Source organism: Dendrobates tinctorius, unplaced genomic scaffold (assembly GCF_039654945.1).
Source record: "Dendrobates tinctorius isolate UK_male_01 unplaced genomic scaffold, ASM3965494v1 ptg000081l, whole genome shotgun sequence".
NCBI classification, from domain to species: Eukaryota; Metazoa; Chordata; class Amphibia; order Anura; family Dendrobatidae; genus Dendrobates; species Dendrobates tinctorius.
In genome coordinates, this window is record NW_027361749.1 from 10,097,785 (window position 1) to 10,109,817 (window position 12,033).

The 12,033-nt window shown below is 46.6% G+C and overlaps 1 protein-coding gene across 1 annotated transcript in view; it reads right to left on the reverse strand.

The window, feature by feature from the left end:
* Window positions 1-12,033, reverse strand: part of CCDC178 (coiled-coil domain containing 178) — an 805,328-nt gene that overhangs the window by 641,774 nt on the left and 151,521 nt on the right. Inside the window, exon 6 of the mRNA XM_073583735.1 lies at window positions 11,084-11,296. Coding sequence (XP_073439836.1) covers window positions 11,084-11,296 — 213 coding nt within the window. The remainder of the gene's footprint in view (window positions 1-11,083; window positions 11,297-12,033) is intronic.

Consider the following 12,033-nt stretch of genomic DNA (forward strand, 5'->3'; position numbering starts at 1 on the left):
TGTGGCTCGCGACTGTAAGCCAGCTTGGTGCATTAGGTCCAGGTCTAGCAAACAGGTTAAAAGTGTATATCTCAAAATGGTGAATTTTGTGAGTAGCCCTGCACAGAAGAGCAGATCTGGATGCGTTTTACTGGTCTCAGAGGTTTAGAGATGTTTTAGGTATGGAACGCTGAAGGATGTTACTACCTGTTAGAGGAGGTTCTTGAAGCTGGATGTGACAGTGTGTTGGGAGTCCTTGATGGGAGAATACTGAATGGGGGTATTGTGGGAACCGCTGGATCTCAGTGTACTGCTTTGGAGTGATTTATGTGGAAAAGCTCTGGATATCATTATACCTGTAATGGGGGCTTTGGTTAACAATACTTTGAAGGAGGTGGGAGGTGGATGTGGCTTGTGACCCTCTCTCAGTGCTGAATGTGGCTCTCAAGGTCAGAAAGGTTGGAGACCACTGCATTAGAGTAAGATTTAAGGTGTAAGGTAAGCCACAGCTCGCAATGAACCAGAAGAGCTTAGCGTCATGCCACAACCAACAAAAGGTTTTGCCTTTCCGTGAGTGCAGATGTACTGAGACCTGCCTCCTGACACTCATGAGCAAGCTCTGCATTAGTATTGAACTGATCCTGTAGCTAAATATTCTTTTGGTGATCGTCCTTACACTTGCTGAACTTTCTTGGGCATGCTGAAGCCTTCTTCACAGCAACTTTCTTTTTCTCTTTGAAGTTCTTGATTAACTTATAAATGGTTGATTTAGAGGCAATCTTACAAGCAGCAATGTCCATGCCTGTAAATCCTTTTGAATCAAAGCAATGACAATGTGACGAGCGTCAGCTTACGCTGAGTCGTTTCTTCTTTGAATGAGTGGACCCTCTGGGCCGTGGCACCCACCCAACTAGGGCGAGCTGACCTAGTGAGAACCACCCCCTATACAGGGAGTGTCAGGGGCAAGACCAAGGGGGTGGGTCACCGCGGCAGCTGGACCAGACGGGCGGCTCAGGGAAATGAGACAAGGCGAGACGTTAGTTCAAAGAAACTTCATTTAAAGAAGGCTTCAGGGATAACATCAGGTACAAACATAACCAGAACAGGGACAACATAGCAAGGTGCATGCAAGGGCACGCCAAGGTCCAAGCATGGTACGTGCAGATGGTAGGCGAAGGCACGATGACATCAGACTCCGGACAGCAAGCGAAGATCAACCGGAACATCAGGTTCTGAAGCTCTGTAGGCAATCATCAGGATCCGGACATCCGAAAGTCAGCCAGGGTTCCATGCAAGGAAACAAGACAGGGTTAACGACATGATGCGTGTCAACGGACACGTCAGGTTCGGGTTCACAGGACGAGACCTGTGCATGCCAAGGGGCATGCCAGGGAGAGACACAAGGACGGTGGCCTGCGCGTGCGAGGGCACGCCAGGGACAGGTACAATGGCATCGGAAACCGAGGTACTGGCATCGACCAACAGGGTCCAGGTATCTGGCTACGGACATCAGCTCCGGACCTCAGGCCGCAGTCATCTAGGTCCGGACCTCTGGCAGCGGTCAGCAGGTTACGGAATCCGGCAGGCAAACTAGGGTTAAGAGCAGAGCAAAAGAGGCAAAAGGCTTTGTGCAAGAGTAGCACGAAAAGGCACAGTGCGAGAACCAGCGTGCATGCAAGAGAGCACGGAGACCACGGCGGGGGCACTGGCAGGTGGTACCAATGAAGGCAGTTGCAGGCGGGCACGACTAGAGGCGACACCGCTGCGGGGCCACACAGCCGGGAACCACTTTAGCACTGGACGGGGACACGGCTGAGGCACACAGGCGAGCACGGCTAGAGGCGGCACGGCTGAGGCACACCAGACAGGCACAGGCGACCAGGCACGTGCACAGAGGCACGGAGCCACAAGGCAGGGCTAGGCAAAGGTACAGGACAGAGACGCGTGCGATACCGCACAGCAAAGCCTAGTACGAAAAGGGTAAGAGCGCACGAAACATCAGAGCCAAGGTATAGAGTAGAGTAGAGGACAGGACCCTGCGCATGCAAAGGACATGCCATGGACAGGTGCGAGGCGAGGCCTGCGCATAGCTAGGGGTACGCCAGGGACAGGGACAGACCTGCAAGTGTAGAGACATGCCAGGGACAAGGACAGAGTCTAGCAGCGGAGCGTAGGCCGAAGCCCAGAGCCAGGCCAAAGGAGAGCCTTGGGACTAGACAGGGTACAGAGCGGAGACCTGCACGTGTAGGGAGACACGCCAGGAACAGGGACAGAACGGAGGCCTGAACGTGTAAGGAGACACGTCAGGGACGGGGACAGGGTACAGAGACGGGTACCTGAAGCCACAAAGCAAAGCGAGACAGGAAACATGGACAGAAACACGGAACAGAATCAGAGCAAACAAGGACTACAAGGCAAAGCAAGGCAAAGCAGGGCAAAGACAAAACATGGCACGAAGGACAAACACTAGACAAGGCACAAGACAAGAGACGGAATACGAGCACGGAGCGTGTGCAGAGACGCACTACAGAGCTAGGTGCAAGGGCACAGAATAGAGGGAGCACCCCACAGACCAAGCAGCCATGCAGGGACACAACACAATACTCAGGCCCTGAGCATAGGAAGGGGAGGTCTGATATAGGGCACAGCACCTCCTCTTCCGGGTCAGGACCAGGGGAGAACTTCCTAGTTCAGATGCTCCAGATCACAGAGCGCAGTCACATGATCAGGGTTTCAGACATGACGAGATGATCACCGAACCAGGCAGTGCAGGATCTTAGGAAACATCACATGATCAAGGTTTCAGACATGACGAGATGATTACAGAAGGCAAAGCAGAAATGCAGGCATCTTTCAGCTCAGCAGACATGAGGTGAGTGTGCACACTGCTCTAGGGAACAAGCAGGATAGCAGACAAGATATGTGCATGCACATTGCTCCAGGAGTTCTTGAGACAAAACAGACATGGCAGACATGACAGACATGACAGTACCCCCCTCCTTAAGCCCTGTCTTACCGGGGCTGGAAAGAAGAAAAAAAAATTCTTCGGCAGAAACCAGAGTTTAGTACAAACCACTCCAATAACGTTGATCAGACATCTGAAACGGACACCTGCACTGGTCAAGACACAGGAGCCGTGGACGAGACACGGGGATCCAGTGGGGAGGACTGTGGGTAGACAAGCAAGTCTTCTTACTCTGGCTGCCATAATTTCCAAACGAGTTCAGAGGTCAATGGCCAGATCTGATTTACAACAGAAGAGTGGCCGGGGTACCGCCATTTTCAGAAGAGTCCAAGAGACATAGAGCAGATCAGATTCTTCATCAGATGGGTAGCCGAGGTACCAGCGGAGTCCATGGCCTGAGTATTCTGTGACGAGCGACAGCTTATGCTGAGTCATTTCTTCTTTGAATGAGTGGACCCTCTGGGCCTTGGCACCCACCCACCTAGGGCGAGCTGACCTAGTGAGAATCACTCCCTATACAGAGAGTGTCAGGGGCAAGACCAAGGGGGTGAGCCACCACGGCAGCTGGACCAGACGGGCGGCTCAGAGAAACAAAACAAGGCGAGACGTTAGTTCAAAGAAACTTCATTTAAGGAAGGCTTCAGGGATAACATCAGGTACAAACATAACCAGAACAGGGACAACATAGCAAGGTGCGTGCAAGGGCACGCCAAGGTCCAAGCATGGTACGTGCAGATGGTAGGCGGAGGCACAATGACATCAGACTCCGGACAGCAAGTGAAGATCAACCGGAACATCAGGTTCTGAAGCTCTGTAGGCAATCATCAGGATCAGGACATCTGAAAGTCAGCCAGGGTTCCATGCAATGAAACAAGACTGGGTTAACGACATGATGCGTGTCAACGGACACGCGAGGTTCGGGTTCACAGGACGAGACCTGCGCATGCCAAGGGGCATGCCAGGGACAGACACAAGGATGGTGGCCTGCGCGTGCGAGGGCACGCCAGGGACAGGTACAATGGCATTAGAAACCGAGGTACTGGCATCGACCGACAGGGTCCAGGTATCTGGCTATGGACATCAGCTCCGGACATCAGGCTGCAGTCATCTATGTCCGGACCTCTGGCAGCAGTCGGCAGGTTACGGAATCCGGCAGGCAAACTAGGGTTAAGAGCAGAGCAAAAGAGGCAAAAGGCTTTGTGCAAGAGTAGCACGAAAAGGCACAGTGCGAGAACCAGTGTGCGTGCAAGAGAGCATGGAGACCACGGCGGGGGCACTGGTAGGTGGTACCGACGATGGCAGTTGCAGGTGGGCATGACTAGAGGCGACACCGCTGCGGGGCCACACAGCCGGGAACCACTTTAGCACTGGACGGGGACACGGCTGAGGCACAAAGGCGAGCACGGCTAGAGGCGGCACGGCTGAGGCACACCAGACAGGCACAGGCGACCAGGCACGTGCACAGAGGCACGGAGCCACAAGGCAGGGCTAGGCAAAGGTACAGGACAGAGACGCGTGCGATACCGCACGGCAAAGCCTAGTACGAAAAGGGCAAGAGCGCACGAAACATCAGAGCCAAGGTATAGAGTAGAGTAGAGATTCGCGGCGGATACTGCATCCACACTCCACAAACCACCACGCAGTGGGACGGCTTCATGTGCCTCCTCACAGGATTGGTCTATCTCACAAAGCCCAGTCACTAAGAATCTCACAGTACAATATATCGTACATTGATGAAGGTCCTAGACCGAAACGTCTGTGTATGTATGTACTGTTGTATAATTAAAAATCACGTTTCTGCATCAGAAACCTTTGGTGTGTGCCAAGTTTATATATATTTAGAGTAGAGTAGAGGACACGACCCTGCGCATGCAAAGGACATACCATGGACAGGTACGAGGCGAGGCCTGCGCGTACCTAGGGGTACGCCAGGGACAGACCTGCACGTGTAGAGACACGCCTGGGACAAGGACAGAGTCTAGCAGCGGAGCGTAGGCCGAAGCCCAGAGCCGGGCCAAGGGAGAGCCTTGGGACTAGACAGGGTACAGAGCGGAGACCTGCATGTGTAGGGAGACATGCCAGGAACAGGGACAGAACGGAGGCCTGCACGTGTAAGGAGACACATCAGGGACGGGGACAGGGTACAGAGATGGGTACCTGAAGCCACAAAGCAAAGCGAGACAGGAAACATGGACAGAAACATGGAACAGAATCAGAGCAAACAAGGACTACAAGGCAAAGCAAGGCAAAGCAGGGCAAAGACAAAACATGGCACGAAGGACAAACACTAGACAAGGCACAAGACAAGAGACGGACACAATACTCAGGCCCTGAGCATAGGAAGGGGAGGTCTGATATAGGGCACAGCACCTCCTCTTCCGGGTCAGGACCAGGGGAGAACTTCCTAGTTCAGATGCTCCAGATCACAGAGCGCAGTCACATGATCAGGGTTTCAGACATGACGAGATGATCACCGAACCAGGCAGTGCAGGATCTTAGGAAACATCACATGATCAAGGTTTCAGACATGACAAGATGATTACAGAAGGCAAAGCAGAAACGCAGGCATCTTGCAGCTCAGCAGACATGAGGTGAGTGTGCACACTGCTCTAGGGAACAAGCAGGATAGTAGACAAGATATGCGCATGCACATCGCTCCAGGAGTTCTTGAGACAAAACAGACATGGCAGACATGACAGACATGACAGACAACACCATGTGTTTCATTAAAGGTAATCATGATTAACAGAAGCAGACAATGATTTCAAGCACCAGACATCTTTTAAAGCAACCAACTCTTATAAATCAATCAGCATGACTGACTGATAAAAGATGCCTTGTCCTTGTTAACACTTTCTCCTGAGCTAACGAGAAGATCGCGTAAATGATGCAACAGGTTCATTTTGTGGAAATGTTTCATTGAAATGTTTTTTTTGTAATGAAGTCAGTTTTCATAGCAAGGATTGACTTTGTAATTTTTTTCCGATTCATCTGATCACTCTTTATAACAATATAACAGTTAATGCAAATCACCAGTATGGAAAGTGAAGCAGCAACCTACCGTATGTGAAATCCAAAATTTATGTCAGACTCAAATTTTTTTGCCACGACTGTACATATACGTCATATGTTGAATTAAAGTGTATGGCGCGGACTCAGGAGCTGCGTCCACTCCATAAACCACAGGTGCTTGCTGCATTGTATTACTGACACTCACCTGTAAATGCAGGAATCAGCATTAGCCATGGCTGACTAAAAAAATAGTTTATAAAAATATAAAATGTGTAATAAAATATTGTATCATTAGGTGACCGCCAAAAATAACAAAAACTTTAATATTAATTTTTTTTGTTACTTTGCTTCAAACAAATTTGATAAAAAGTGATCAAAAAGTCAAATGAAGCCCAAAATATTGTAGAAATAAAAACTGTAACTTGATAAAAAAAAAGAAATAAATATGTAAGCCCTCACACAAACTGAAAAATAGACAAGGTATGACTCTTAAAACATGGAGACTCACGCTAAATTTTTATTTTTGTTAAAGCTTCTTTGTTTTGAACCTGTAAACCATAGAAAAAAACATAGATTTGGTGTTGTCATAATCTCACTGACCCACAGAATAAAGTTACAATGTCATTCGTAACGCACAGTGAACATCGTGAAAATGAAGCCCAAGGAACGTTGGCTAAATTGCTGGGGGGTTTTCCACGCCACAGAAAAATATTGTTCACTTTTGTACCACATTATATGGAAAATTAAATAACGGCAATAAGAACTAGTCCTGCAAAAAACAAGCCCTCACAAGTTTACAGAAGAATGAAAAAGCTATGGCTCTTGGAAGAAAGGAACACAGTTAATCGGAAAATGACAGTGTCAGGAAGGGGTTAACAAATGGCATTTTTTATATGACTATCCACATAAAAAATATCCAGAAACTTCCACATTTCACAGGAGCCACTAGAGCAGTCACAATAAGATGACATTTTTTCTGTTCTCTGCATTGTCAGCATTGCTGTATATATAGATACGTCTCTCTTGTACTCCTGGTGAAGGCAGGAAAGCAACACTTTACTGTATGCACAGAGATAAGGTTCTGTATCAGGAGCGGACATACCATTGGTGCAATTTATAAGTACATAAGGGGGCTAACTATCACCTCCAAAGCAGATGGAATTTTGCATTATGATGAGTTGTTGGACTGCAAAGGGCCCATACAGGGATATAACGATTGTGATAGCAGAGGGTGTGACCACCACCGGCCCATGCAGGAGGAGGGCCCACCGACGCCAGTGCCTATTTCAGCTCAATGTGTATCTGAGGATGAACAGTCACCCGAGTCTACTGCAAGGCAGGAATACCCAGTGTCCCTGCAATGCAATACACTTTGCCAGCCAATCAGAGGCCGACAGCTGACATCGGCTTGCCAGTTACAAGCAGCGCATGGCAGTGATGTCATTCTCAACCCATGCCGGCACATGGAACTCAGTTAGAGAAGAGGACGCCACACATCATGGAAGCAGAGGAAGGTAAGAAGAATTGGTTATTTTTTTATTTAATGTATTCTAAAAGAGCAGCAGAACATTATACCAGGACATAGGATAAGATAATTATACAAGGAAGAGGGCCAGAATGGGGAGCATTATAAAAGGAAGAGGGCCATTATACAAGGAAGAGGATCAGGATGGGGGCATTATACAAGGAAGAGGGCCAGAATGGGGAGCATTATACAAGAAAGAGGGCTGTTATACAAGGAAGAGGATCAGGATGGGGGGCATTATACAAGGAAGAGGGCCAGAATAGGGAGCATTATACAAGGAAGAGGGCCATTATACAAGGAAGAGGATCAGGATGGGGGGCATTATACAAGGAAGAGGGCCAGAATGGGGAGCATTATACGAGGAAGAGGGCTATTATACAAGGGAGAGGATCAAGATGGGGGGCTTTATACAAGGAAGAGGGCCAGGATGGGGGCATTATTCAAGGAAGAGGGCCAGGATGGGAGTATTATACAAGGAAGAGGGCCAGGATGAGGGACATTATACAAGGAAGAGTGCCAGGATGGGGAGTATTATACAAGGAAGAATGACAGGATGCGGGTATTATATAAGGAAGAGGGCCAGGATGAGGGGCATTATACAAGGAATAGAGCCAGCATGGGGAGCATTATACAAGGAAGAGGGCCAGAATGGGTGCATTATACAAGGAAGTGGCCCAGGATGGGGGGCATTTTACAAAGAAGGGGTCGAGGATGGGGGTGAATTATACCACCATGGGGATCATTACATCATGAAGGGGCCCAGAATGGGGGACATTATAATAGGAAGAGGCCCTGGACAGGGGATACAAGCCCTTTAAAGAGATTTGTCTTAGGGGCTAAGTCCTTTCAATGATAATGTATAAAGCTTGACACAACACAAAAAAATAAAGTTAGTCCTAAATGCTGTAAACATGGAATCTCCTCTGAGTCTAAATAAAGGAATAAATTGCATATAAAATAGATATTTTCCTGAAGCCCACGCAAAATCCAATTCTACTTCATTATCGAGCATTAATCAAACTGCCATTAACTGTCCTATTATGGAATAAATCATGTTCTTCTCACTTCACTAAACCAAAGCTAAAGATAGATAACAGTATATCCAGGCAAATTAATAATTAAATAACAACAGCCGACAGTATAAATGATAAAAAAACGTTTAACTCAATGTAATCAATTTATGTTCTAATTTGTCCAAGCAATATTTCTTACATTACTTTGCTATATTTGTATACGTACATCACAGCAAAATGGTGCATGCAAATCAGCATTAATAAGTGTCATTTAGTAAATGAGCTCAATGGAGCAGATACATGGAGACGTAACCTGCTTCCTAATGAGCCTCCCAAAGGAATCATGTGAAAAGAGCAAATGCTTGACACAAAAACAGAACAAAACTCACAGAACTAAACCGCAAAGGAGACATGTAATATTATTATTTGATTAGAGGTCATCCAAAACTAAAATGACTCTTAACGATTTCTCATGTGTAGATTCCTAGCTAAAAGGCGAAAAGACTTGGAGGACTGAGACTGAGAAAGGAGTTTACCCAATTCTCCTCTACTGTGAACAAAAAATATTGCTGGTCAAATAATATGGACAAGCAATGTGTGAATGAAGCAGAAAGCAGTGAAGGTTAGACTCACAAGACTCTCACACATCAGCAGTATGAAGAGGCAGCAAAACGACCCCTTCTACACCCTTCTACACTGCTGATCTGCCAGAATTTGGACCCGCACTGATCACACTAAGAATTGGCTATTAATATATATTTTTTCCTTTAAGAAATGACCATGGCATAATCAATTATGTAGTCTGAACATCTCCTTTACGAATGTCTAGTAACTAGTCATCTCTTCATTAACATAGTAAACAAGAAACACAATTGCCCCCCAATTTTACTGAGCAATGTGCAAAAGCTGCAAAGGTTAGTAAAGGCTGACCCAAGTGTGCATGTCTATAAGGGTGGAAGGTAAGGACTCAGGAGAGATAACGTTTAGCTGATTTACAGGAATATTCAGCCCACAGCTGATGTGTGGAGTAAATTTAAAGTGAACCTGTCACCTGTTTTGGCCGCTATAAGATTCGGCCGCTGCCTTTCAGGGCTTATCTACAGCATTCATTGCTCCCCGGCATCGCACTCCTGCGCAGGTGTATTTCTTTGCCTTGCTGAGGGCAGATCAGAGTACTAAAGTGCGCAGGCGCCGGGAAAGGTCAGAGAGGTCCAGCGCCTGTGCACTGCAGTACTTTGCTCTGCCCTCAACAGGACAGAAAAGTACGCCTGCGCAGGAGCGCAATGCCGGGGAGGCATGAAGCAAGCAGGAGGGCGGCGTTGCAAGAAGATGGGAGGCGCCGGACCAAGACCTGTGACACCTATCAGACCAGATCACACTGGACTGCCCCCCCCCCCTCCCTGGGTGAGTATAATAAAATAAAATTTATTTCTCTTATCTTTCAGGTTGGATCGGGGGCTTATCTAGAGCATTATAGAATGCTGTAGATAAGCCCTGAAAGGCAGTGGCCGCATCTGATGGCAGCCAAAATAGGTGACAGGTTCCCTTTAAAAGGAATGTCTAGGCTCAGGATCAAAATCTGTAGTCACTTTATGTGACTGCGCACGAATCAGAACAGTGTGCGGTGCACACATTGTCGCAATTCCCTGATATTCCCGATCCAAGTGGGCAGTCACATGACCACATGTATGCGATTATCATGCTTGCGGACACATGCCAATTAGATGCATTCGTATTATCTCAGTAGAAAAGAATTACGAGAAGAGCAGAAGAGTCTAGTTGGCATGTGACCACAAGTAAGCAAATCAAATGTTGGCAGTCATGTGACTGCCCACTCGCAGCAGAAATATCCGGGAATCATGACAGAGAGACTGCAAATTTCTTTGTGAGGCCAGACAACCCCAGTAACCCTATAATAATGATGGAAACAGATTGTTGCTGGACACTTTTCTTCTGAGACATTTTGATCATGGGAAAATGAAGCTACTCATCACAGGAAGAGTTTTAAGTTTGGTGTCATTGCTATTTACTTTAGCATTAGAGAAGTATAATATTCTCTAATTTAAAAGGTATAAATAAATGTTAACGATAGAATAAGCTTAATTATCAGCCATCTTAAGGGAACCTGTTACTTGATTCATGTGACGGGCAGGATCCATCAGAGCCTGGCTGCATCATTGCAGCCAAATATATTTTTCCTTGAAATGCTTTTGGTGTTTCATAGAAAATATAGTCATAATATCCAGCCAGTGACCACAGCCAGAGACATGACTAGACCAGCGATGCACTGGCTGGTTTTTCAAAGCGCCATTCCAGTTGATTGACAGATCACTCGCTATGAGAGACCTGCCAATCACATCTAGCATTGCTGGGAACAGACAGCCAGGGCAGCACCGAACTAGGCTAATCTCCAGCTGTGGTCGCCGTCTGGATCTTCTAAGGATATCTTTCCAGCAGTGCAAAAGCGTTTTAGAGAAATATATACCAGGCTGTAATCATGCAGCCATGCTTTGATCCATGCCTCCTGTGGTTTGGGCAGCATGAATCAAGTGAAAGTTTCCCTGTAAGAAAATTAGATGTTACTGTTACCTTTTTGAACCGCCTCAGGAAAGTGAAATAGTTTCCATTGGGAGAGCACATCAATTTGTGTGATCAGGCGTCCCTTTCTTTCCTTCTCTAGCTTCAATGCCTCTTCTGCTTCTTGACGATCTGCTTCCAACCTCCAGATCAACTGCACAACTTCCGAGATGACAGCTTTGGTATCTACCTTCATAGATGAATCTCCACTTTGCTCTACGAAATCTGAAGAAGGCAAAACATTAGGACATTTGTTTTATCCAGTGTTCCTCCAGGCATACACAGGCTGTAATTCTTTTTCAAAGAGGAAAATACAGTAATGTGGATAAGAATTTAAGTAGTATTTATAAGAAATCTGTTTACATTCATACAATATTGCTGTTTATATAAAGAAGAGATTAATAAAAACATTGTTGATAGCCTGAAAAGCTTTACAAAATCATTTCTAAGGCTCTGGGACTCCAACAAACAACCCTGAGTGGCAAATCATTAACATAGTGAAGACTATTTCCTTTTTGTCCCCTCATTCTTCTGATTTGACACCCCTCCTCTTCCTCTCCCCCCTTAAGAAGGAAGACAAGATAACGTCATCTGGAGAGGCAGTAATCATGAGCTCCCCCTGCTTCCAGAAGCCAGGAGGACACCCCCCTCACATAAATACATGGAGGGCATTATTTTATAAAGAAAAATATAGTTTTTTATTTCATTTTTTTTTTAATGGACCGGATGATCTCCAAATGCAACACTGTGAAATCACTGCAATAGCTCAGTGACAATTCATATGTCATCAAAAGTGTTGAGCAATACCACCCGATACTGAAAAATATCGGATCGGAATGGATCGGCCGATCTAAAAAAAGTATCGGGTATCGCCGATTCCGATCCCGGAAGTCCCATTCAAGTCAATGGAACAGAAATATCGGAATTAAAAAAAAACCTTTTTTTCCCTGTAGGTTAATTCT